Below are 26,778 nucleotides of genomic sequence, written 5' to 3' on the forward strand. Positions count from 1 at the left end.
CAAGCTGATTGTTACCATCAGTTATGGAAGAGGGGTTACATGTGCCAAACGCTACGAGAGTATGAATGGGGAGTTATTTGCTGGGTTTATAGTTGAGAACTTTGAAAACATCATGAAAGCAGGAGAAACGTTGTCACGAATGTGGGTTCAAGATGGCGACCCATCTCAAAACAGTGCCAAGGCAAAAAAAGCGATGATGCAAGTTAATGCAGAGCTATTCTCCATTCCGGCAAGAAGCCCTGACATGAATCCGATCGAGAATGTATTCTCAATCGCAAAGAGAATATTGAATGATGAGGCCATAGAGAAAAATATTTGCTGTGAAACAATAGAGGAGTATCATGAGAGAATACTAAATGTATTACATGGAATACCAGTTGATAAAATTGACAAAATTATTCATTCGATGAATCACAGAATGCAGATGATTGTCAAATCTAAAGGCGAACGAATAAAGTATTGACTTATTAAAGGGAACAAATCTTTATCGTAATGTTATAATAACATAAGTAAAATTTAACAACACATTGTAGAGTCAAGACTAATTTTGTTTGAGTGTGGTATTCTCATTAAGGTTCATACATTAGAAACAATGTCTCTCAATCATTCAAAATCTTTACAGAGTTACAATGTAAAAGTTTTGAAGATAATTCATGTTCTGATAAGGGTTTATTTATATATGCATAAAAAATGACGGGTCCCACTCGGGTTCCACACGGGTCCCACTACAACTGCATATGATTAAGTATGGATATGCACGGGTTCCAACGGGTCCCACTGATAAATTAAAAATATATAGTATAATTTTTATAATATAAGTTGGAACCCGTTGGAACCCGTGCATCTCAATACTTGGCCATATACAACTATTATGGGACCCGTGTGGAACCCGAGTGGAACCCATGGGAATAAACATAACAGCATAGTGCAATTAATATGTGATTGTAAATTGATTATTATTAATTAAATTAACAATCATAATCATAATCATATTGATAATTAAGATGATAATTACAGTAATAATAATAATTATCATTACTGTCATTTTTATTATCACAATTAAGGTAATAATGATTATTATTAGAAATATCATCATCATTAAAGTTATCATTATTACTCATTTTCAATTGATATTATTATTTTATATAAGCTACTAAAGTAGGAAAAAGTTCACAGCAATTGATTGGATTCTATTTAAAATTGTCTTTTTTCAGTCACTTCCAAGTATAACCAGACGAGCAAAACATACTGAGCAGTTTACCACGTCTTTTTGTTGTTGCTCAGGCATTTGGTGGGAAAATTGAAATACCTTCCATCTAGCAGCCATCATCTCGTTCTCTCGTTCGTCTGTCGTATTGTATCTCCCCAAGAATTTTATTTGCTCCTTGCCAGTAGCAAAAATCGGAGTGTCCTTGTCGAAAAGGATGTCTTGGGCATATGTAGACTTTGGAGCAGCCAAGTGCACAGTTTGTCCCTCCAAAAAACATAGAAAGTCATTCCAGGCCATTATTTCAGTGCTATACCGAAAGTCATTGAGCAAGATAACTTGGGCTTTCTCAGCTCCCAACCAAGCATAGCTAGTATTAGCAGGGTTCGTGAACGTTTCGAAGAGGTCATTCAGAGGATTCAATAAAAATGTTTTCCCACAGTTTGCAGGGCCAGTGATCATTATGTTTCTAAACTTTCCTCTCCCCTTCTCCAAAAGATTACGCATTGCATCGGCAAAAACATATTTGTTCACTTTATTGTTGTGCAACACTTCCACAGCACACTCAAACCAGAGCCCATTACAGCTGCTCTTGCATTCTTTTGCCGCCTCTTCTTTAACCATTTCCATTCGGGACATTTTCGCCTTTGCTATCGATGCTGATGCACCATGCATTTTCCATGTCGTAGCAATGAGCTCGTTCAAGGCTTTAGCAGATCTGCCCAGTACAAAATTGGCAAGTTCAAGCCTGCCCTCTTCTCGTTGGGTGTTTGCAAGAGCTAATAGTTCTTGACTATCTTTAATTTCTTTTTCAAGCAAAACCTCTGCCACTTCTAAATTGGACAGTCTCCGACGCTTGGCCCCTTGAGATGTTCCTGACTGTGCATCACTGTTGCGTTGTTGCTGCGACCTCCTTCGCTTCATCAGTGCTTTTGTGGGTTTCGAAGTTTTTGGTGAAGCCCCCAGCGACAAGTCCGGATGTCCTTTACTAAGTAAAGCGGCCTTGTCTTCCTTGACTACGTATCGGTAGGCACTGTAATAATTGTAGTGTTTCTGGTCTGAGAAGTGAACAGATATTCCATACCTCTCCAGCAAAATCCGTTTAGCTGACAGCCAACGCCGATTACCCGAAAACTTGATAGCCATATGGTAGTGAACACCGCTATCTTTGTGGGGCTCTTCACTGCATACCCAATGCACAGCAGCTTTCTTCGACTTCGTCATTGAAAAGGCTTCCAATGTTGCATCAGCAAATGATTGGCGAGTTGGAAATTTATTTTTGTCTGCTTTGCTGTATGTTATAAGGTAACATTTTCGATTAGCCTTGTCATCCAACTCAACAAAACCACCATCACTGTCCGTCCCTGCGACTGGTTCTTCGGCTATTTCATTCATATTCACGCAATTGAAGCTTTCCATAGTTATAATATTATAATTTGAAAGACAGAAACCGATGGTGCTCTTCTATGTGAAACGAAAATTTGTTTTTCTTCTAATATATAGCCCTTTATATACATATCTAGTGAATAGCTAGTTAAAAATAACTCATCAATCAGAAACAGTCACGCACTCTGAGCGAAGGAAATCAATTTTCACAAGTGATTATCTGGGTGAACAAGTGTTCAGAATTAGCTCAAAATATTCATAACAGGAAATAGACCTATTTATAATCATAGAAAGTTAATTTTATTTACAATCCCGTTCGTTGTGGCACGAATATCAGTTTTGCATTGGTTCTTAGTGCAATACCCTTATACAGACAATCCTGGACAAAAGGTTATGAGACAATTACTTTTTAAGTGATTTTCTGCGTAATTGCCCTCAAAACCAGTGGTATGCCCCTCCCCCCAATGTCAATGTTGGTGGTGGGTAATGGCAGTTGATTATGGAAGCCAGAAAACCGAAAAAATCAACATCAACATTGATATTGGGGGCAGGGGGCTGGGTGCTTTTGCAATAAATGATTATAACAGCAAATGTCTCCTAACTTTTGTCCAGGATTGTCTGTGTTTGGAAGTTATTGTGTGGTATTGATATAACAATTATTTCACAATTTTTTGTTACAATATGTCACTTATACTAATTGTTCACGATAAAGCGTCATTTGCACCTGTCAGGGGGTATAGCTATTATCTTGATAATTTGACGAAACGGGCAATTTGACGTAATATCGACTAAGGGTCAAGGCTGTTCTTTAGCACTCGATGAATGCAAATTATTAACGATGGTACGTCCAAGAATCATTTCTCCAGAAACAAGAGCTTATATCAAACTAAACAGGACTGAAAAAGTAGCAAAATTGATTGCAGACACTGGAATTTGTAGAGCTCATATTTATCGAATATGGAGTGAGAGTTTGAAGACTAGTCGAAAAAACAAGAAGAAATCAATCGAGGGGCGACCATCTAAACTATCGGCAAGACACAAAAGGCGACTTCTCCGACTTGTTAAATGTGTCCGCTCTCAGAATCCAAACTGGACAATAAAAAGACTGATGGAAAGGGCAGACGTGGTAGATGTTTCTAGAAGGACAGTTACCAGATTTTTGAATGCCAATGGGTATTACTATTTGCAAGCTCGTAAAAAGGGTTTACTAACAGAAAAAGACAAGAAAATCAGACTGAAATTTGCAAAATGGATATTGAAGGAAAAACCTAAAGATTTTTGGTGTAAGAACATAAACTTTTATCTCGACGGAGTTGGTTTTGTTTATAAACGAAATCCTAAAGACCAGGCCCTGGCCCCCAATGGACGAGTGTGGAGAAAGAGAAGCGAAGGACTTGTTCAAGATTGCACGGCAAAAGGTCAGGCTTGTGGTACAGGAGGTAAATATGTCAAGCTGATTGTTACCATCAGTTATGGAAGAGGGGTTACATGTGCCAAACGCTACGAGAGTATGAATGGGGAGTTATTTGCTGGGTTTATAGTTGAGAACTTTGAAAACATCATGAAAGCAGGAGAAACGTTGTCACGAATGTGGGTTCAAGATGGCGACCCATCTCAAAACAGTGCCAAGGCAAAAAAAGCGATGATGCAAGTTAATGCAGAGCTATTCTCCATTCCGGCAAGAAGCCCTGACATGAATCCGATCGAGAATGTATTCTCAATCGCAAAGAGAATATTGAATGATGAGGCCATAGAGAAAAATATTTGCTGTGAAACAATAGAGGAGTATCATGAGAGAATACTAAATGTATTACATGGAATACCAGTTGATAAAATTGACAAAATTATTCATTCGATGAATCACAGAATGCAGATGATTGTCAAATCTAAAGGCGAACGAATAAAGTATTGACTTATTAAAGGGAACAAATCTTTATCGTAATGTTATAATAACATAAGTAAAATTTAACAACACATTGTAGAGTCAAGACTAATTTTGTTTGAGTGTGGTATTCTCATTAAGGTTCATACATTAGAAACAATGTCTCTCAATCATTCAAAATCTTTACAGAGTTACAATGTAAAAGTTTTGAAGATAATTCATGTTCTGATAAGGGTTTATTTATATATGCATAAAAAATGACGGGTCCCACTCGGGTTCCACACGGGTCCCACTACAACTGCATATGATTAAGTATGGATATGCACGGGTTCCAACGGGTCCCACTGATAAATTAAAAATATATAGTATAATTTTTATAATATAAGTTGGAACCCGTTGGAACCCGTGCATCTCAATACTTGGCCATATACAACTATTATGGGACCCGTGTGGAACCCGAGTGGAACCCATGGGAATAAACATAACAGCATAGTGCAATTAATATGTGATTGTAAATTGATTATTATTAATTAAATTAACAATCATAATCATAATCATATTGATAATTAAGATGATAATTACAGTAATAATAATAATTATCATTACTGTCATTTTTATTATCACAATTAAGGTAATAATGATTATTATTAGAAATATCATCATCATTAAAGTTATCATTATTACTCATTTTCAATTGATATTATTATTTTATATAAGCTACTAAAGTAGGAAAAAGTTCACAGCAATTGATTGGATTCTATTTAAAATTGTCTTTTTTCAGTCACTTCCAAGTATAACCAGACGAGCAAAACATACTGAGCAGTTTACCACGTCTTTTTGTTGTTGCTCAGGCATTTGGTGGGAAAATTGAAATACCTTCCATCTAGCAGCCATCATCTCGTTCTCTCGTTCGTCTGTCGTATTGTATCTCCCCAAGAATTTTATTTGCTCCTTGCCAGTAGCAAAAATCGGAGTGTCCTTGTCGAAAAGGATGTCTTGGGCATATGTAGACTTTGGAGCAGCCAAGTGCACAGTTTGTCCCTCCAAAAAACATAGAAAGTCATTCCAGGCCATTATTTCAGTGCTATACCGAAAGTCATTGAGCAAGATAACTTGGGCTTTCTCAGCTCCCAACCAAGCATAGCTAGTATTAGCAGGGTTCGTGAACGTTTCGAAGAGGTCATTCAGAGGATTCAATAAAAATGTTTTCCCACAGTTTGCAGGGCCAGTGATCATTATGTTTCTAAACTTTCCTCTCCCCTTCTCCAAAAGATTACGCATTGCATCGGCAAAAACATATTTGTTCACTTTATTGTTGTGCAACACTTCCACAGCACACTCAAACCAGAGCCCATTACAGCTGCTCTTGCATTCTTTTGCCGCCTCTTCTTTAACCATTTCCATTCGGGACATTTTCGCCTTTGCTATCGATGCTGATGCACCATGCATTTTCCATGTCGTAGCAATGAGCTCGTTCAAGGCTTTAGCAGATCTGCCCAGTACAAAATTGGCAAGTTCAAGCCTGCCCTCTTCTCGTTGGGTGTTTGCAAGAGCTAATAGTTCTTGACTATCTTTAATTTCTTTTTCAAGCAAAACCTCTGCCACTTCTAAATTGGACAGTCTCCGACGCTTGGCCCCTTGAGATGTTCCTGACTGTGCATCACTGTTGCGTTGTTGCTGCGACCTCCTTCGCTTCATCAGTGCTTTTGTGGGTTTCGAAGTTTTTGGTGAAGCCCCCAGCGACAAGTCCGGATGTCCTTTACTAAGTAAAGCGGCCTTGTCTTCCTTGACTACGTATCGGTAGGCACTGTAATAATTGTAGTGTTTCTGGTCTGAGAAGTGAACAGATATTCCATACCTCTCCAGCAAAATCCGTTTAGCTGACAGCCAACGCCGATTACCCGAAAACTTGATAGCCATATGGTAGTGAACACCGCTATCTTTGTGGGGCTCTTCACTGCATACCCAATGCACAGCAGCTTTCTTCGACTTCGTCATTGAAAAGGCTTCCAATGTTGCATCAGCAAATGATTGGCGAGTTGGAAATTTATTTTTGTCTGCTTTGCTGTATGTTATAAGGTAACATTTTCGATTAGCCTTGTCATCCAACTCAACAAAACCACCATCACTGTCCGTCCCTGCGACTGGTTCTTCGGCTATTTCATTCATATTCACGCAATTGAAGCTTTCCATAGTTATAATATTATAATTTGAAAGACAGAAACCGATGGTGCTCTTCTATGTGAAACGAAAATTTGTTTTTCTTCTAATATATAGCCCTTTATATACATATCTAGTGAATAGCTAGTTAAAAATAACTCATCAATCAGAAACAGTCACGCACTCTGAGCGAAGGAAATCAATTTTCACAAGTGATTATCTGGGTGAACAAGTGTTCAGAATTAGCTCAAAATATTCATAACAGGAAATAGACCTATTTATAATCATAGAAAGTTAATTTTATTTACAATCCCGTTCGTTGTGGCACGAATATCAGTTTTGCATTGGTTCTTAGTGCAATACCCTTATACAGACAATCCTGGACAAAAGGTTATGAGACAATTACTTTTTAAGTGATTTTCTGCGTAATTGCCCTCAAAACCAGTGGTATGCCCCTCCCCCCAATGTCAATGTTGGTGGTGGGTAATGGCAGTTGATTATGGAAGCCAGAAAACCGAAAAAATCAACATCAACATTGATATTGGGGGCAGGGGGCTGGGTGCTTTTGCAATAAATGATTATAACAGCAAATGTCTCCTAACTTTTGTCCAGGATTGTAGATATGTCAAAGATGAGAAAATAATTGACATTGAAAATAAATTCATAACAACAATAATAATGTTTATTTCAAAATGGGGGCAAAGCAATCAATCTTGAAACTACGAACCAGGGTTTGAGAAAGTTGAATGGCTGCCCTTACCTGATCACTTCATACAAGTCTTCCGTCGACTGTTCCGCAGATTTGCCAGTCTCTTCCGACAGTTTAGTGATTTCGTCAACTCTCCGTGACTTAGCATCAACAATTTGCGAACTTAACTAATAAGAGAAAAAATGTGACTTGGGTAATTAAAAATCTAATCACTTTATACATTAAAGCATCCAAAAGATTCCCAAACATATGCTCATGACATGCAAGAAAAAGGCAGCTCTCGGTACCGGAACGATTTCCATATGTTGAGAATTCAGTCCAAAAGAGCTTATACACCAGGAAGCAAATTTTCTCAGAAAATTCTTAAAAAGAAAGGACACCCAGAAGTAGGCTTAAAGTGTCAAAAAGTTACGAAATCAATTGTAAAGAAACCTTTTCAATTTCCTTGTGTAATAAAGAATTTTGCTCAGAAATTTGTTTACTGTGCTCCCTGATTTTCTTCATCTCCTCCGCATGGTGAATTTTCATATTCTCCATGGCCTTCTCTGCAACAACCATTTTTTCTTGAGCCTCTCGTGCATGATTTTCCGAAGAATCAATCCTTTTTGCGTATTCATGAAGCTGAAAAGTAAAGTACAAAAAGTAAAACAAATCTAAATCCGCAACAGGAATAAAAAAGTTTAAAAAGTTCTAAGATGCTAATTCATCTTTGATTTGCAGAGCTGTAATCGTGACTCTATGAGAAACAGAACCTTTTGAAAAATGACAATAAACATTACAGGAATTTTTACAGAGGCTTCACCCCTAAAATCTCAAGTGAAATGAATTAAGCGAAAGACTCACTTATTTCTATCAAATTTTCACTTATTGCTATCCTCCCTGAAAGCCGTGAAAACTAAGAGATATTTCCTACAACAGTGAACCAAAACCAGTGCATGCTGTCCAAGGATTGCACTGCCAAACTTCAATTGGGCAAACGTCAACTGTTCCTACTGAGCAGCTTTGCGTTTGTGTAAAAGACCTGAGCAGCATTAATTATTTACCAAAGTTATGGTTCCTAATCTCAAAACCATGACGATATAAAAGCTTATAGATAGTTCAAAAAACAAAGAAAAAAAACGCACCTCCTCTTTGACTTTAACAAGTTCTTCGACATCCTTTGCGTGCAATACCAGTTCCCGCTCATATTTTTCTTGTTTCTACAAATAAAGATGACGTCACTAAATAAAGGGGCACCTTTTTGCATATTCTGTAGAACATTCTTGTGCAAAAAATAATAACTTCAACATGGCGGTAGATTTAGCTATTTTACTAGCACTTGACAAAACCAGTGATACTGTTACGTAAAATTGAACAAAAAAGTTCGTGGTTACTTAAGGAGTATGGCAGAAATTAAAAAAAATCAAATTAAGCATTCATTTAAAGAATCACTATAACTAATGACGTCATATAACATGACATCACCTATACGTAATTTCCCAAAGATAGCTTCAACTAAAAAGGCAAGCTCAAAGTCCTCTTGCAACAAAAGAAGACACGCGTTTTGCGTTCCCACTATCTACTATCTACGGCAATTTAATGTATTCTGATACCTCCGTTGCCGCAGCAGCGTACATTTTGGCATCAGCCTTGGCAGCTTCGGAATGCTGACTTGAACTCTCGATGCTCCCTTTTACAGCATTGTATTCCCTCTCTAGACTAACATAGGACTGCCTTGCACTGTTTAGTTGAGCACTTAACTCCTGCTCTTTCTTCTCCGCTTTCGACTTTCGTGTTGCCAACTCAACTTTGGTAGCCTCGAGCTGGCGTGAAAGCTCATTGGCTCGTTGCTGCATTGACTGTAACTTGCTGCTAGTCTCCTTCTGGAGGATGGCATATTTCTGCAAAGAAGAAAATGCAAAGTGACGCAAGTGCAAGATGTTTATATGAATGAGGGTGTGCAGTTTTGATCACTGTGATGCATCTCAATGAGCTGGATAAATACCATTCCAAGCTTGAAGGTGTCAATAAGACACTCTTATATCCTTTACCATTATCCTGTTTACAAAGACTACGGCATTCAGTATGAGATGAAGCAATACAGACGATAGAAAATAGACACGGCGACAAAAATCTATCGAGGATAGAATTGATATGTTAATAGGAAAATCACCAGTTTTGTCATGAGTATATTCTTCATTCTCATTGCCTTTCTCAATTTCCTCCCGCCCTCACGTCTATTACAAAAACGGGCTTTAAAAGTTAATAGCCTACCTCGTTTGCATCTTTCAACGCTTCTTCACACGAGGCTGCTATCTGTTTGTACTGTTCCACATGCTTACTAGAGCTCTGGGCTTGGCTGCTAAGAGCTGTCAAAAGATTTTGTTCAATAGAAGAAGCACAGATACACAAAAAGTAAAAGTTATTTATAAAATATATACGTAAATGGATGCAGAACATATTACATAAAATCAGCTGGTAACATATCTTTGAAGCGAACTAATGTTATCCGACAATGTTGAAAACCATTTTGCAAAAAAATACAATAGACAAAATATCTTGTGCATACATTCTTCTCGCTAGGGAAAAAGAGAAGGATTCTTCAAAGGAGCCACCAGAGCCCTTAGGGGTTAGTTGTTTTGGGAATTGCAGAAGAACAGGCATCTAATGAAAGATGTTTCTGATTCAAGATAAAGCAGAGGGTCGAAAACCGCTGCACATACCTTTCATTCTTAGTTCTGTTTCACTAAGTTTTGATTGGAAAGACTTTTCTTTCTCTTCATGTTGCTCTTTAATTTGTTGGATATTCTCAGCTGTAATGGAATTCATCACATTTTCGATCAGAAATAATAATGATGATAGCAATGAAAACTATGATATTGTAGAAACAAAGTTATGAGTGAAAATTGGCCCGTGTCCTTAGATGAGTTGGTTAATGTGAATTGCAAAATACAAGCATGCCGAAGACATGACTTTATTGATGACAATAATGGCAGCTTTACAGAATGCATTACAAAGATTTTCAAAAGTATCCTTGGCTGTGCCAGCGAAGATCGGTAATAAATTCGTCTTGCATCTGGAACAGATAAAAAGCGAACAAATATAAACAAAGATCAATGAAATTAGATTTGAGAATTGGCAACAAAACGAAGAACAGCTTACTTGCTGAAGAGTCATCCGCCTCCACAATGGCTTTAAGTCGAGCCTCGCTGGAAGCTAAATGCTCCTCTAATTCAGTGCACTGTAAAAAGATTCAACATTAGTTTGAATCAGTTAATTGACCGCTGACAGAAGGAATTGAAAATGGAATGGCAAAGGAAATAAGAAAAGAGAATAGTAAAAAGATGGAAAAATAAAGGAATACGATTAAAGAGCAGTGAAACACAGTTAAAAGGAAAGGAGAAACAAAAAGGGGGAACACGAAACAAGCAAATTAAAGTCACTGCTTGGACTGCCTTTTGTGGAAACAGAAAAAGATAAATAAGTCCTTCAACTTTCAAGAAACATGTTCCTTAAAAGTTGTTATTATCCATTCTCTGGAATTTTATTGCGAGTTTTGAATGCAGATAAAAAATACTTTTGAAATCTTCGATAAGAATTCAAAACCAGTACAATTATAAAGACTTTCAATGCTTTAATTATAAATAACTTAATTTCAAGTTTAGGCTTCTTCTTAGGTCATTAACAGTTGCCAATTGAAGGGCCTTGTTGATAAAAGCAAATCTGTTTCTGACAAGGTAACCCTGTATAAACAATTAAATCATAATTATCATAAAGTCCTTCTTTCTTTGATTTAAATTTATAAACCATCTATTTCAATTGATTTTGCCCATGAATGGATTTCTCATTAGTATGAAACTCTTTGTCAAGAAAAAAGAACGATTTGGCTAACCTTCAATTTGGCAGCGTCGAATTCTGTCATAATCTCATTGAGTTTTTTCTCACTGTCTTGACGAAGTTTCTTCTCTTCACTCAGTTCTTTTTGGAGCTTTTCCAGTTGGTGCTAAAATTCAAATATGGAATTGAATCATTCTACAGAAAATGGAAGTCTGAAAGTATGACGATAATTTTAACTAAAAAAAGATTTTAACCAAAAAATAAGACAAATAATTTTTATTTACATTCAGAGAGCCAATGCTAGTTTTCTTGTTCGCCTCCTGGGCATCAAGATTTCTTGTCAGACCCTTCATTTCCAATTGCAGCTCCTCAACCTGTTTTCCAAGAGCTTTTCGAGTTTCAAATTCTTGTCGTTCAAGATTATTCTGAAATATCAAACCAGATCAAGTAACATATGAAGCACAGAACACAAAACGCAAAAACTAAGCAATTGATATTTCCAGCTAATCTTGTCCACGGTAGATGCAAACAGATTAGACACACAACAAAACCTGAACGATAGCCCTTGATAGAATCGATAGAAAATTTCATACTTCGAACTATGTTAGGTAAAAATATTTATTCAAAGTGTTTTTGTGCCAGACCTATTTTTCACGCATTGGCAGGCGTGTGGTTGTGGATTTCACGGCACAGCAATATCCTACGACTTCCATAGTTATTTGAACTTGATAATCTGCAACGTATAAACGTGCGATTATTGATTGAAACTGATAAACCTAAATCCTATACAGTCGTGGATAAGAAACATGATTGGCTATTAAAGCAACCAATCATTGCTATCACTGCAAGGCCAGGTCAATAGCTATGCATGGAGCTAAACAATAGAAGTACGAATTCTGTCCTTAAACAAGTACCAGCTTAAAATGCCTACAGCGAAAGGCAACCTTGTCCTAGGCAGTCAGTTTTCTCTTAGAGGTGTTGTCTCGGCATGCATGGACGGTTGTTGGCGTTGAGCTCTATTACAAAAAACGCTTCCTTATAACACGATTGTACGTAGTCGCGCTAATACCTGTATAGTTTGAAGGTTTGTCAAGAGGACATTCTGACTCCTTTGTTGCTCAATCAATGTTTTATTTTCTTGCATCAAGCGTTGTTCCGTCCCTTTCATCAATCGTTTCTCAGTGTCTGATGATTTCAGAGCAACCTTGTAGGTAAAAGAGACAAAAATGAAAGAATAAGACTTTTTTAGATAGCTGTTTTGAGACACATAAATTGCTGTGATAACATCATAAAAATATACTTTATGCAAAAACAGCAATTGTAAAGCACTACTTACAAAAGGGTTTAGACTCAAGCCCCCCTTCCCCACCACATCTATCCATTTAAAAAACTTGTGACGATTAAATTGGTTCGTCATCATTAGCTTCACAGTAAAAAGTAAAGTTTCTGTTGCAAGTATTTACTGTAGCCTTACGATCCAAATTCATATTGCTTTCTCAATCATCTTTGCTTCGATTTCTGTTCAGTAAATTTTCATTTGGCCCGTGACGCAGAACATGTTAAAGCTTTTGCATTTTCTACCGGTTAATGTTTGACACCCAAGATTTACCGGCAGGACACCGATAAATAACGGTTTATAGTAAAAGGTAATCCTTAAAAGATAATTCTATAACATTTCGTGTTCTGATGATATATCATTAAGGTTACGGTAAACGTTTTCTGGATGAAAACATCCATGGCACACAATAATACCAAATTTGAAAATAACAGAGATTGTGAAGATAGAAAAAATCCCATGTAAACGAAGGTTTCCATAATTTGATGAGGCCTGAAAATCTCTTGAACTGTTAAGACGAATATCGTTGCTTTGCGGTTGTGGTCGCATGTCTCTTTTACAAAATCGCATGGCACATCCATGTATCCAATCTCCAATGTACGGCTATGTTTATTTAAATAGGCTTATTGATCTTAAAGCTACAAGTGAATTGACCGGGATTACACCTATTGTACCTTGTGGTTTACGAGTGTACCTTTAAAAGGCGATCACAGTAAAATCCCGTTTTTCCGGACTTACAATTCGTCTACATACAGGTACGAAAAAGCTATTTTGTACCCAAAGAACCAATCGAATGGCTCTAAACTTTGCAAACGGCCGGGACAGATGTCGGGTAAGGAAAGTGTGTCTCATAATTTTTGTTTTTGCTCTGGTCAGTCTTTTATAGCCAAATACAACTATGAGAGGGAAGAAAAAATGTTTGCCAATTTTTGACAGGCTATAGTTTCAAGGGGAGGAGGAATTTGAAAAATCTGAGACATACTTTGGTAGCTTAGGATCTGCGCTTTCTGCTGATATAAGTCAGATTTTGTTACCTCAAACGCAAGGGTACAAAATAGCTTTTGAAGGTGGAACACTCATTTAAGCAATAAATTTGCCTGGAAAGTATAATTTTACAATCTTTGCCAATTATTTTGATATGGTTGGAATCGCCACATTCTTGTGCATCGTATGATGTATAGTTTAATCCGATTCCGTTAATAGTTTTGCTTTTAGGGAGAGAAAACCAAATATCGTGTCAAAAACGATTACCGTAACCTTAAGCGATAATGCAATGTTTTAAAAAATTATTGATAAAAATAATTAATCGAGGTGGGCATTAACGAGCGGCTCTGTGTGTTGTAAATGTAGGCTTTAGAGAAGAAATCAACTTTATCACAAAGCTGGAACTCAGAATTTTTATCTAAAATACTGTAAGTATGGGAAGACTGGAAATAAGAAACACATACCTCTAAGTTTATAAGTTTCTCGTTTGCTGCTTCAAGTTCCTACGAAAGAAAGACAATGAAAATTTCATTTTATAAAAATTGCATACCTCTATAAAAGAGTTAACCGTCTTGATTGAATTAAAATAAACCATGTTATATACAAGAAAGGAAGAGAACCAAAATACCATCAAATAACAATGTCACAAAAATTTAAAAGGTTTCTACGCTCTGCATGGTACAATTCATCCACTATACAAAGATATTCAAGAAAGGAAAGACGCGTGTGCAATGACCAATACCATAAACAATTACAAGCAACAGGAAACTGGAGCCTCGATTCTACAAAAATGATAATTTATGCACATTAATTATTTCAGGGGTAAAATAAAGTTAGTATTTGTCAGTGGCAAACCTGCTTATAAAATGCGGCCTCCTTCTGCTGCTTGCTTACAGCAGTTTCAAGACCCCGGCTTTTCATTACCAGAGCCTCCGATTCACGGGTCAGTCCATCATTGGTGCGTTTTAAAGAATCATTCTTCTCTTCGAGGAATTCAATCTACGTAAAAAGAAAAAAAAGAGATATCAGATTTCATTCTTATAAGAAAATACCCTTACACTAGAAGACAATTTACCAAATTTAAAAGAGAGCTGATTTTGCCTGAAAGAACATTTTTGCAATGTTTTTGAAAATGTGGGGGAAGGGCATTGGGGGCACGGTATAAGGAGCGGTGGATATGGGGGTAAGGGATGGGGGCAGGTTAAAAGGGATAGGAAGAGGGTACAGGGGGCAGTGCACTGGGGGTACTCTTCCGGTCACTATGTCCAAGGCAGCAAATGTTTGTCAAAGTAAACTGCTGTACGGAAAGAGATAGCAACAAGAGATTATATTAAGGCAAATTGCAACTGCAATTGAAAACTTAAAAAGGCAGGCATTATTAATCTATCAGGTTAAGACTTAATACCACAAATAGACAGGTAATTCCTTATCGTCTCAAGTATGCAAAAGACAGATAGAAGAAAAGATATTGTTCAATTAAAATTGCAAGTGATACCTTTCCTTTGCCGTGTTGATTTTCACTGCGCAATTTGGAAACCTCGTCTTCTAATTTTTCAAGCTTCGTTTGCAACGAACTACAAAAAAGAAATCACAAAGTAAGCATTTGGTACTGCAAAACTTTAAAATAGCACAGACATAAAGAGATAATGCATAATTTATATCGATTATCGCCAGTGACTAAAAGATTTATAGACAAGGATATATTGGCCTAAACCATTTCACCCCGAGTAGGCCTCATTTTTGTGTTTATATTTTGCATGCGCTGTGCGCTTTGGTGTATAGAACAGGGCGGCTCTGAGCAGCAATTTTTGGTTCCATTCTCAATGCGATCATCGTACTACTGTTATGTGAAAATGAAAATATACAACTTTTTCACCTTTCTTTGGCTGTGCTATCGGTTTTATACTTTTCAAAATCTTCAGTGATCCGAGTGAGATGCGCTTTTGCCTTCTCAAGATCTGCCTCTGTTTCAGCTGATGCCATTGTCGACTGTTGCAAGAAACTTGTTGAGGATATCTGCGAGAGAAAACCGCAGAAAACCCGAGTGATGGCACTGCCGTCAAACACAATGCAAGTCTGTCCAGTTATTTAAGAGAAAATCGCTCCCATTTATCAGTATTTACGTCTAGTATATCTACCTCACGTGAAGCTATACTTTCTAAAAGTTAAAATACAAGGGAAAAGAAATTTTAGATTTAAAAATCCTTAAGAATAGAAATCTAACATAAGTTGACAGTAACAGAGAATAGACGTTGGTCGTTCTTGAAGGGATTCAACTAACATGGATATCAAATGCCGAAATAGAAAGAAGATACTTCACGGATGTCATGAAGTTATAATTCATTCACTGTTTTGAGGTGCAGTGAATGAGTATAGATTGTAAAAATTACGCGCAGTGAGTATTCCCAAGGGGAGAAAAACACTGTACTCTTTTACTCTATAACTCCAAACATACTTAATGGAAATCTACGTTTCAAATATCATGAAAGTAAGATATTGCTTGATTGAGGTCCCGAGGTAAAACAAGGCTCACATACTTCTGGTCTTTCTTCTGCATTGTATAGAACCTTGTACATGTCGCGTTGCTTGACCAGAGTTTCAATCTAAGCATCAGGTCAAAAAATCAAATTAGCGTAAAATAAAGTAAATCAAGAGACTAAAATGAGCAAAATATCCTCAGATCCGCGAAATGTACAGCAGAACATTGAAACTGGGTATCTGGAGCCTCTTAGGCCCGATACACGTAAAACTCAACTGCTGTTGTCTCCACAAAGATCTACTGCTCATCTATTTTTCTTCCTGTTCGCTGATAACCTTGTAATGCTTTGCTGCTAGTTATATGAAGGGCAAAAATCGCTAATGTAGGGTAGCAATGTAAAAAACATGTATAACAAAATGACTTTATAACTAACAAAATAGCCATTTAATTTTATTTCAAAGTGAACGACACCACAAAAGTTGTCTGGAAAGAAAGTTCCAGCTTTGGTCTAAATAGTTCCTAGCTCTGTAAGTACCGAGGGATCAGGTCCCATACAATATCCCCGTTTCGGTCTATGTCATTCCTCTAAGCAAATTTCTTCCTTAATTTCATTTCCTAGAAAAAACGTTTGTTTTCTTTTCCATTCTAGTTCATTTTTCATCCGGAAACTTTATCCTTTAAACAGCAGTGAAACTGAAATAAACAAATTTAACGCATAAGTAACAGCACTCACAATTTCGTTCTGTTTTTCCCTTTCATCTTTCATTTGTTTAACTTGCTCAAATGCCAAGTTCAGCTGGTCGGACAGCTCGCTCATTCTAGGATCGCAAAACAATCAATTAGTAAATTCAGAAACTTTCACACCATCATCTTAAACATTTTCGTTGACTTTCCTGGAATGCTTTGAAAAGTTTACTGAGCAGGTTCGATTGTGAGAAATTGCCTTAAATGCTTCTCTCTTCTTGAGCTTCCCTTTAATAATCCTCCTGAAATCTTCAATAATGAAATATTTAAGTATATATCTTTCTTAAAGAACGGTCCTCTAACAACAATCACCTAAAACTCACATACGATTGCAAATCTTTACAAAGAGATTTCCTGGTTAGAAGGAAAATTATCAAAAAATATCTCAAAACAATTAAAAAAATCTCAAGTTTGTCAATAAGACTGCAAGTAAAACTTTTAGGATCCGGATACAAAAATATTTTGGGTAGTAGAATTTACATAAAAAGCATTGGCCTACTTTTCTACTGAACATTCCTTCTCTTGTTTCTCCCTTTCTTCGCTAAGGTCTCTAACAACGGTTAGCAGCTTCTGGTTCTGTTCTTGCAGATCCTCGATGTTTCTTTAATAAATATTATTGAAACAATTAGTAAATATGTGAGGGTTGAAAACATTATGGGACATTAGTGGGATGCGCAATAATTACTTGAGAGGCTTTGCAGATTTTCATGAGCCTAAGTGTGCTATGAGGGTCACACCTGACAGAGTCAGTATGACAGTTTGGGGACACGCAGCAGTATGCACAGTCAATAAGGGCCAGACAAATTTATAATAAAGAAATCGCTTCGCTTAGCTGCGGTGAACTGCCATTAAATTGGCGGTTAGATTCGAAACTCGGGAATTATACGAAACTCTAGTTTCTGGAAAGAATTAACAGTTTCTGGTAATAAAAAACATTCATCCAGTGGTGTGAGGTTAAGATACTGTTGAAAATATTTTTGATGTTGTTACTAAATTATAAAAAAACAGACCCCAAAAATTATCAGTAAAGGAACATCTTGCAAATCTATTTTGGTTAATTCACTATTTTGTTATCCGTCAACTTGAAAATAATTCAGTTGGTGTCTCTCAGTATATTTAAGTAAATCAAGTAAAGTAATGCAGGTTTAAAATTTTCAAAAGTGAGAATAGACAGCAGCGTGGTTTGCAATAGGGATTTTGGAGCAAAATTTGCAACAATTTGCCAACAAGGGACAGTTCGTTGTTTGTGACTTATTGGACACTTACTTGAACGAGACGAGGTGTTCGGAAATGACTTGCGAGGAACTTGAAACTTTGTCACTGGAGATCAATTCTGGCACCTTGTATTCCGTGCTGACAACACCTCCTCGAGCCTCCTCAACCTCTTTCAACAGAACACGAACCTGAAACGAGACAAAAGGGTGAAACCAATGCTTAGGGGGTACCCTATGCAAGTTACACGCAATTTAATACCCATACCAACTACTTGGAATATATCCAAACAATAACACTCAATTACAACATACTTCATTCAATGTACCACAATGTACACTATTTTATTTATCGTCTAAACTCTATCATTCCATTTCGAATGTCCACAACATGTACACAACCACCTATACAATTACAATAAAAATTGCAGTTATTTTGTCACGCTGTTGTTTCTGATAAAAGCAACGTTCGGCAGAGATTATTTGTCTTTTTCATGCCACGCCCTAACAACACTTCAATGCTATAAATCACTGATCTAAAAAAGACCGAATTCAAATTTGAATCAGTGTGATGGCATTTGAAGCTAGATCTAGCTGTTTCTTGAAGTGCCGTCAGAAACCATGCAATATTTCAGTTTTTAACTATAGAAAAGGTACAGCTCTGTACAGCAAGTGGGTCACAAGATGTCTTTTAAGTTGCAAATTTTCTTAGTTCAAGCTATGCCGGATCTTTCTTTGAATCCACCAAGAATAATGACAGTTTTCGCCGAACATCTAATTGTCTCCTTAAGAAGCATCAACGCGCAAACTGCCTGTACCCGAATAATCAACCTTAAAAAAGTCACGAATAAAACTTTTTAACCAAGCTTCGTAATATAAACATCAATGCAATGACGAATACACAAAGAATACACAATATCAAGTATATAACATATATCTTGTAGATAAAAGAATAGGCTAAAATGATGCAAGTTGATAAATAAGTAAGGTCTGGTGCCGAGTTTGATATTCTGATATTTGTTTGATAATATTCAATATGTTCTCAGTTAATGTTACAAATCATTTGAGCTAATAGAACTGCTGAGCGGATCTGATAAAAACACGTCATTTCTATATCATAAACAAAGTGTGATATTCGGAATAGCCTACCTGTTGACTGAGGTCAATACACAGTCTGTTCATTCTTTCGTTCTCTCGCTTGGTGAAATCAGCCTTTCTTGCATAATCGTCTTTTTCAGATTGAGACCTCTCGCATTCCTGCAAAAAGAAACGACATTGCTAACAACGAAACAAAATTTACTATATAAATCTATAATATATAATTACAATTCTTCCTGTGGAATCTATTTTCTTGAAAATAATCGAATGCATTGGGTGCACGCATGCCCCCTGTTCAGTGGCCACGTCTTCCGTATCTTTAACTGACTCAGTCTATAGAAGCAGTTTCCAAAAGCTGCTACGATACCAAATTTCATCATTTTTCTTGCCTACCTCATTTACTCAAGTAAATACGCTACATTAATCCAATAAACAAGAGCGTTTCCTTCAAGAGACTTAAGTGAAACTTCATTGCCTTCTTTTCCTCAGCTAGCATTCAAACAGTCGTTTGGCAAACCTCTTATTTCAACAAAATCTTTTCAAAAATATTAATTTCGGCTGTGTTTTTGTTTATTCGAATGCATGCACTATAAATATAACATAAATAATTCTATTCCTTTAGGCAGGAAACGACTACCAATTACACATTCACAAAATGAAACGTGTTACAAAATCAAAGGCTGCGAAGCTCCAGGTTAAAAACTGAAAACGCATAAAAAATTTAATTTTTCTCTACATTTTTTAAATAGTCCATTAGTGTACTGTGTTGCTGTATTCAATACACTTCAAAGCTTGACTTAGACTCTCTAAACTGAGTTTTTTAAAGTTTCGCAAAGGAGTTACTTCAGTTTCTGACTAAGAATTTTCAATCACTTACATTCATTGCATCATCAAACTTCGCTGTCAGATTTTCGATTGTCTTCAGGGCGTTTTCGTAATCTTCCCTTTGTCGCTGCAGGAGTGGGGCTTTCTCCTCAATTTCCTAAAAATAGAAGTTATTAGTAAAACGAAGCAAGGATATTTCGAGCTCTTACAAAATTCTTTGATTTCGCATTCTTTCTTTACTCGTTTCCTTTGCATCTTTCTTTGACCTTTTCTTCCAACCGTCCCTTTTGGAGAAAAATACCCCACGAAGGTCGAAAACAGCAACACCAATGCTAATCATGGCGAATAAAGGGATAAATGCTTGTAGCTACAAAATACGATAGACAAAATGCTGTCAACACACTCGGGTTACATGTAAGTGCGAACAAGAGCACATTTTGTTCTAGACCAATCAACGGGTTTGTTTACAAAATGTCATTAGCCAATCACCGGCCTCCATTTCGAGCTTGATTTTTGAATGTTTCAAACCAAAACACAGTTGCTGTGGAGAAAAACCTACCCCCATACTTTTGCCCGGGAAAAAAATTTACGTTCTTTAACCTAGAAGATTTTTCAAACTTAGTTTCTAGACTATTTGTTTTGTACAAATCTCGAAGCCCTAAGCAGAAACACAAACGGTGTCTAAAATATCTGCACTGAAACATCACCTATTTCCCACCAGAGACCTACCTCCAAAAATGGCCAGCCCCTAATTTACTTTATATGAAGCTTTCGTTAATTAAACAAGGAAACATTTTAAGATTTAAGTTACCTGATAGTTTGCGCAAGCAAATCACCCAGCTATCACTTGGGAATAATGTATTTTCTTAAAAAAACCAGGCTTTATAATTGCCTATTCCCTCCTCTACACTACCGCACGGGATGCCTAGGCTCTTTCTGAACATTCCTCCTGAGCATCACAGTCAATGAAACTCAAACCACTTTTGTGAAGCCATTAGACATCAGTCTATAGTTTGAAGCCAAAAAGGCCAAAATATTGGCAATACTTTCAATTCAATTTTTGAGGGATATCATCTTTTTAAAAAGTAACAAAGACCCACTTTTCCTGGATAGTCTCAAAGCCTTGAAACCTTACTGATACCTGCTAAAAGGTTTTTAGAACAACAAGGCATGATAACTTTAGAAATATCTTTGCTAAATCAAATTTGGTTGTTTGAGAAACAATATGATCAAATTGGCCTTGAATTAAAATTTATTCTCGTACCGATTTACTTCAGCAAGACTTGCCTCTGTAAATGAATTCTGTGGCTTTATGACCATAGTTCTAAATGATATTTCTGCTTTGTAAGAACTGCTAGAATGTTACCAAATGCTATGCTTGTTTTCTAATCGGTCGGTGACATCTATACATGCATGTATTTATCCCAACTGAAAGAAAACACTTTGAATTTCTCTTTTTTCAAAAACTATCTGTCTCAAGAAGGAGTAAACTGGTAAAAAATTACTATGTTTTATGGGCCATGTACACTGTACCTACAAGTACCTGTACTTGCAATAAAATAAGCCTTTCTTTGCACAACCTTGTAAGATTTCTATGTAAACTCACAGATACTTAACTTTATGCTTGGGTGTCTAAGACTGCTCATTTCCCTCTGTGTTATTAATGAACTGCTCATTTCCTTATGTTATGAAAGAATAGGTCAAACAACTTGGTCCAAATTTTTTGTACTTCAACGGAGACCATTGTGTGTATGTTACAAGAGAACTCAATCCATATAGAATATTTCGAAAGCCTCCAAGTCCATCTTTTCGAAAGCCTATCTTTTCGAATTTTTCGAAATTTCCAAGTTCATCAATTCATTGCGGCAATGTTCAATCCAGTGCACGGAAAACCAATGCTGCAGTTTTGTCAAAACCACAATTCATCTCCTTGAATGCAAACACTCCCCTCACGAAAGTATCAGGACAGTTCAACAATCGAATTCCTTTTCGGACAAAAACAAATTCAGGCTGATGATAACGACTCTTTGATTTAGTGATAATAATTTTTTGAGAAACCCTTACAAAATGACACAAGTCATCAAACTGTTGCAAAACTTCTGCTCTTTTCATCTGTTATATATTTTTCTTAAAATAAGAAACCTTTGCGCTACTTGCCTTACGCAAATCAACGGATGTCAAATGTCAGGTGACTGGGATTCATTTTCGTTTCCTTCGCTACCAGCTTGACAAAAACCCTCACAACATTTACTTACACATGGATAAAATAATTTTTTTAGACAAATAAATAGTTCAAAGGCCAAAGAAACTTATAGAAAAATTCAAGGAAATTCAGAAAACAGTTTTGCAATCAAAAATCTATAAATTGAAAATTCGAAACTTTCCAGATACTTTCGTGAGGGGAGTGAGTTAACAAAATGTTCGCTATTGGCAGTAGCGTGCCTCAAATGCCTTGAAAGGACGTTCGGCTGAAAATAGCTTTGAAACGACCAAAGGCTGATAATGTATCACTTGCAACAAAATTCAAGGCCAATTTGATCATATTGGTTCTCAAACAACCAAATTTGATTTAGCAAAGATATTTCTAAAGTTATCATGCCTTGTTGTTCTAAAAACCTTTTAGCAGGTATCAGTAAGGTTTCAAGGCTTTGAGACTGTCTAGAAAAAGTGGGTCTTTGTTACTTTTTAGAAAGATGATATCCCTCAAAAATTGAATTGAAAGTATTGCCAATATTTTGGCCTTTTTGGCTTCAAACTATAGACTGATGTCTAATGGCTTCACAAAAGTGGTTTGAGTTTCATTGACTGTGATGCTCAGGAGGAATGTTCAGAAAGGGCCTAGGCATCCCGTGCGGTAGTGTAGAGGAGGGAATAGGCAATTATAAAGCCTGGTTTTTTTAAGAAAATACATTATTCCCAAGTGATAGCTGGGTGATTTGCTTGCGCAAACTATCAGGTAACTTAAATCTTAAAATGTTTCCTTGTTTAATTAACGAAAGCTTCATATAAAGTAAATTAGGGGCTGGCCATTTTTGGAGGTAGGTCTCTGGTGGGAAATAGGTGATGTTTCAGTGCAGATATTTTAGACACCGTTTGTGTTTCTGCTTAGGGCTCCGAGATTTGTACGAAACAAATAGTCTAGAAACTAAGTTTGAACAATCTTCTAGGTTAAAGAACGTAAATTTTTTTCCCGGGCAAAAGTATGGGGGTAGGTTTTTCTCCACAGCAACTGTGTTTTGGTTTGAAACATTCAAAAATCAAGCTCGAAATGGAGGCCGGTGATTGGCTAGTGACATTTTGTAAACAAACCCGTTGATTGGTCTAGAACAAAATGTGCTCTTGTTGTAAGTGCGTAGGAAATATAGCCATAAAGTTGCTGATCTTACCTGCAGGATCTGATCGAGATACTGCTTCAGCCTTGTGTTTTCATCTTTCTCTAGCTCCAGAGCGTCAGAAACCTCGACATATTCACTGTATATCTACAAACAAGCCAATACACTTAACTAAATAAGTCAAAAAATCAAAATAAATTCAGTCCTCAAATCACATTACAAATAAGCCTATGTCCAGGGAGACAAGTGTGAATTGCTCACGAGACAAATTTATATATAAATGCGCGCTTAAAACAGTTTTATAAGTTCTAAGTTATGTTCCATTTCAGAAATTACCTGCGTCAGAGTCATCCCCTTTTTCATAAGAGCACTTGCTGTAGCAGCAGTTGGCGACATCCCTTCAACTGCCTCTTTGCTAAGAGCAGGGGCTTGAAAGAGAGATTGCAGATGACAATAAAATGAATAACACGGCTCTAAGTTTAAAGAAAAAAACAGGACGGAGAAGGCAAATCAATCAACGTTTAAAGGCTCTCGGAATAATTGTATCTTTGCCCATTAAACCCTTTAAAATGTTGGCCTTGACAGGGGATATAAATGATTAAGATCGTCTTATTTTTTAAAAATGAATTCAAATATATAATTAATGGAAGCAAACTTATGAATTTGACAAAACCTAACAAAATTAACAATTCGACACATCACAAACAACTTTAAAATACTCACTCTTCTTTCGTGCAACCTCGAGCAGCTCATTTGCGTTTTCCAGCTCAGTATCTAGTGTTTTCAATCTCTCCTCTTCAAGAAAAATCATGAGACCAAATCAGAAAGACAACTACTGTGCAGCCGTTCATATGATTACAAAACAGGAAAAACTACACTTCAGAAAAGATGTTTGAGAAACAGCAGTTTCCACGATTCAGCAAATGGTTTTTCTGATAAAACTATACTTAACACCAGTCTATATTCCAGAAAAAATGAATGTCAAAAATAGAAAAAGAAATGGGTCTAATAAAATTATTAGCAAACTTTAGATGTTGTCATTACTTCAAACAATAATCTCAAATTAAAAATTTGGCAATTGCCAGCAAATCAACAGCGAATGCAATGCAACAGCATTCTTGAGATCTGGACTTCTTTTCTCAATTGGACAATTTCTTTGTGCCCCAAAACTAGCCCCCTAAACCCCCTATTTTAAACGAAATATTCAATGTGATGTAAATACTATGTTTTCACGTCCCATTGAAAGAATATGCTCTCTCGGCTTCAGTAGAGTGCATAGTACTGTAAAAATGAATGCCATGTCAATAGCGTGTTTCCATACAGCTAGTCTTTTATTTAGAGCTTGTAATTTTCTCAATTTGAGCATGTTAAGAAAACTCGTTTTGAACATTCAAAGAAAAAGGGCAATCAGAAGAACTGAAATGAGATTTAACGTCAAGCTTACGTTCGAGATAAGCAAATATAAATTAGTAAATATTTTTTCAGACGGAACGCAGCACATCTCTTTTGTACGGAAATTTTAAGCAACAAACCGAGCTCGTTCAGTTTTTCCTTGTGCTTTTCTTCTTCCAAGGCTAGTTTGGCCTCCAAGGCAGATTTTTCTACGAAATAAAAATACGTTGAAAAGGAATTGAATACTCTAAGAAGACAATGTAAATGACGAAAAGCAAAGCTGGTTCAACTGAACAAAATTATTCCGATATATCCATATTTAGCTACGTTCTTATGCAGCTATCTCCTTAAACCCATCGCTGACCCCTCATACGTACATCTCTTTTTATATAAAGCTGTCACATTAAACCCACGATTATTCAATAATTCGCTTATAATATAATTTCCTCGTACAACCACCTGCTTCAACGGTCTGCAATACAAAGCTTTGGAAGTATCTCCTTATACAACTATTTCTCTTTACAGGATGACTTCCCGAACCTGATACCGCTTTTTCCTTATAAAGTTGTCTTTTATACTGGTGTCTTTTTAAAAAGCTTTCTCCTTATGAGCTTTTTCAAACCCATCTAATAAAGTGATTGAAAATATCTAACATAACTAAAACATCATGAACGTATATTTGCTGCCTGGTTGGGTCCCATTCTGGTGAGGGCCATTACCTTCATCGGTTTCTTTGAGAATCTTCTGGATTTCAAGCAGAGCAAATGTCATTTCGCTGATTTGTTTCTGGCTGTCTTCAGACGATTCCTGCAAAAGAGACGTATCAGCAGTAGAACCTTCTGTTTCCTAGTAACAGTCTACCCTCTCTCTACTCTCTAGCTATCCACAAAGATGGGTTCATTTCATTCATTTTCTTATCATAGCAAAGCAAAACAAAGCAAAGAAACAGAGGTGGTATATTCCAAATATTGAAACTGCCTCAAATAACAATGTCCGCACGTTGAATAATTGAAAATTTGGGGTGCACTGCTTTTTATATTACAGCCAGTCAATTCATTATGAAACTGGCTCGACGCTTAAAGACAAAAGAGAACAAGTTCTAAAAAACACTAAAAACATGGACTGAAAAATTTAAAAAATCACTGCAAACAGGTTATAAAACTTTTTGACTTTAATTAGTTTAAATCATAAAATGCACTAAGTAGCCCATTGGAGTCATCTAATCTAAAAGATTTATTCATGAAACCCTCAGCGCTATTAGAGTGAAAACATAAACAAACCAGTTAAACGTAATATTTTAAATAACAATCTGAGCAGTGTTTTACCTTATAAAGCTCCACCAGTTTGTTTTTTGCATTAAGCTCTTGTGTCATAGTACTATCAGTGTCTGCAAGCTCCCCCCTGGCCTAAAAATAATAGCACTCAACATTTATCTATATTGCACGGCTTTTTACAGACGACAAAACAGTTAAACTACTAAAAACAAATGTTGCGAACTACAATTTTAATTCCTTAAAGAATAGCCACAACACCGTGTGGCTGAAACCAGAATTTAGCTGATGAGAAAGTCTTTGTTTAAGCTGATGAGAAAAGCTGCTGATTTGAGGCTGCTCACTTGAAATAACAACATAATCTGAGAAAGTATGAAAACGATAATTGCATTGGGTCACAAATTTCTTTCTTGTAAAACACAGTGGTCCTGAAGCGACTTTCTCCTTCTTGGTAAAAAATTCTAAAAATACTCTGCTCTAAAATTCTCTAGAGAAAAATACTCAACAAAATTCATGTATTTATTTAAGTATAACACTTGAAATTTATTATATGAAGGATTTGTTTGTTTGTTTGTTTGTTTGTTTGTAACTTTATTTCAATTTAATTTTGCTTCTAGCTATACATATATATATGCATAATAAAATTGACTATAAATTGCATAATAAAACTGAAAATTGGCTGAAGATTCTGCACGATCAGATGAAACCGGTACCAACAAAGTGTTATTTCTGCGATCAAATCTATATTGCAAGTATCTATCAACTGCTTTTTGCGGAATATCAACATAAATCTATATATGCATATATACACATACAACTAATGTAATTCGAATCTACTATATAACAAATGAAAAGGAAATAAATACGTGGATACATAAGCTAAATATTGGATATGAATGGACAAAATTTACAGGAAATCGATATCATTGTATTTGCAAACGTTGCA

At 36.3% G+C, this 26,778-nt stretch overlaps 1 protein-coding gene across 2 annotated transcripts in view; it reads right to left on the reverse strand.

Moving 5' to 3' along the window:
• LOC135684979 (nucleoprotein TPR) overlaps positions 1 to 26,778 on the reverse strand; it is a 53,294-nt gene that overhangs the window by 19,058 nt on the left and 7,458 nt on the right. For both annotated transcript variants that reach the window (XM_065200717.2, XM_065200716.2), the window contains exons 10-35: positions 25,887 to 25,967; positions 25,281 to 25,368; positions 24,702 to 24,770; positions 23,893 to 23,964; positions 23,506 to 23,597; positions 23,224 to 23,316; positions 19,890 to 19,994; positions 19,064 to 19,171; positions 17,970 to 18,106; positions 17,203 to 17,304; positions 16,693 to 16,777; positions 16,018 to 16,083; positions 15,357 to 15,496; positions 14,976 to 15,054; positions 14,336 to 14,479; positions 13,945 to 13,983; positions 12,230 to 12,364; positions 11,445 to 11,585; positions 11,216 to 11,326; positions 10,486 to 10,564; positions 10,047 to 10,136; positions 9,598 to 9,692; positions 8,937 to 9,224; positions 8,469 to 8,543; positions 7,777 to 7,965; positions 7,396 to 7,511 (exon numbers count right to left, since the gene is read on the reverse strand). In XM_065200717.2, coding sequence (XP_065056789.2) covers positions 7,396 to 7,511; positions 7,777 to 7,965; positions 8,469 to 8,543; positions 8,937 to 9,224; positions 9,598 to 9,692; positions 10,047 to 10,136; positions 10,486 to 10,564; positions 11,216 to 11,326; positions 11,445 to 11,585; positions 12,230 to 12,364; positions 13,945 to 13,983; positions 14,336 to 14,479; positions 14,976 to 15,054; positions 15,357 to 15,496; positions 16,018 to 16,083; positions 16,693 to 16,777; positions 17,203 to 17,304; positions 17,970 to 18,106; positions 19,064 to 19,171; positions 19,890 to 19,994; positions 23,224 to 23,316; positions 23,506 to 23,597; positions 23,893 to 23,964; positions 24,702 to 24,770; positions 25,281 to 25,368; positions 25,887 to 25,967 — 2,819 coding nt within the window. The remainder of the gene's footprint in view (positions 1 to 7,395; positions 7,512 to 7,776; positions 7,966 to 8,468; positions 8,544 to 8,936; positions 9,225 to 9,597; positions 9,693 to 10,046; positions 10,137 to 10,485; positions 10,565 to 11,215; positions 11,327 to 11,444; positions 11,586 to 12,229; positions 12,365 to 13,944; positions 13,984 to 14,335; positions 14,480 to 14,975; positions 15,055 to 15,356; positions 15,497 to 16,017; positions 16,084 to 16,692; positions 16,778 to 17,202; positions 17,305 to 17,969; positions 18,107 to 19,063; positions 19,172 to 19,889; positions 19,995 to 23,223; positions 23,317 to 23,505; positions 23,598 to 23,892; positions 23,965 to 24,701; positions 24,771 to 25,280; positions 25,369 to 25,886; positions 25,968 to 26,778) is intronic.

The sequence above is a fragment of the Rhopilema esculentum genome, chromosome 21 (genome assembly GCF_057945365.1).
Source record: "Rhopilema esculentum isolate cy_ngs chromosome 21, ASM5794536v1, whole genome shotgun sequence".
Lineage (NCBI taxonomy): Eukaryota > Metazoa > Cnidaria > Scyphozoa > Rhizostomeae > Rhizostomatidae > Rhopilema > Rhopilema esculentum.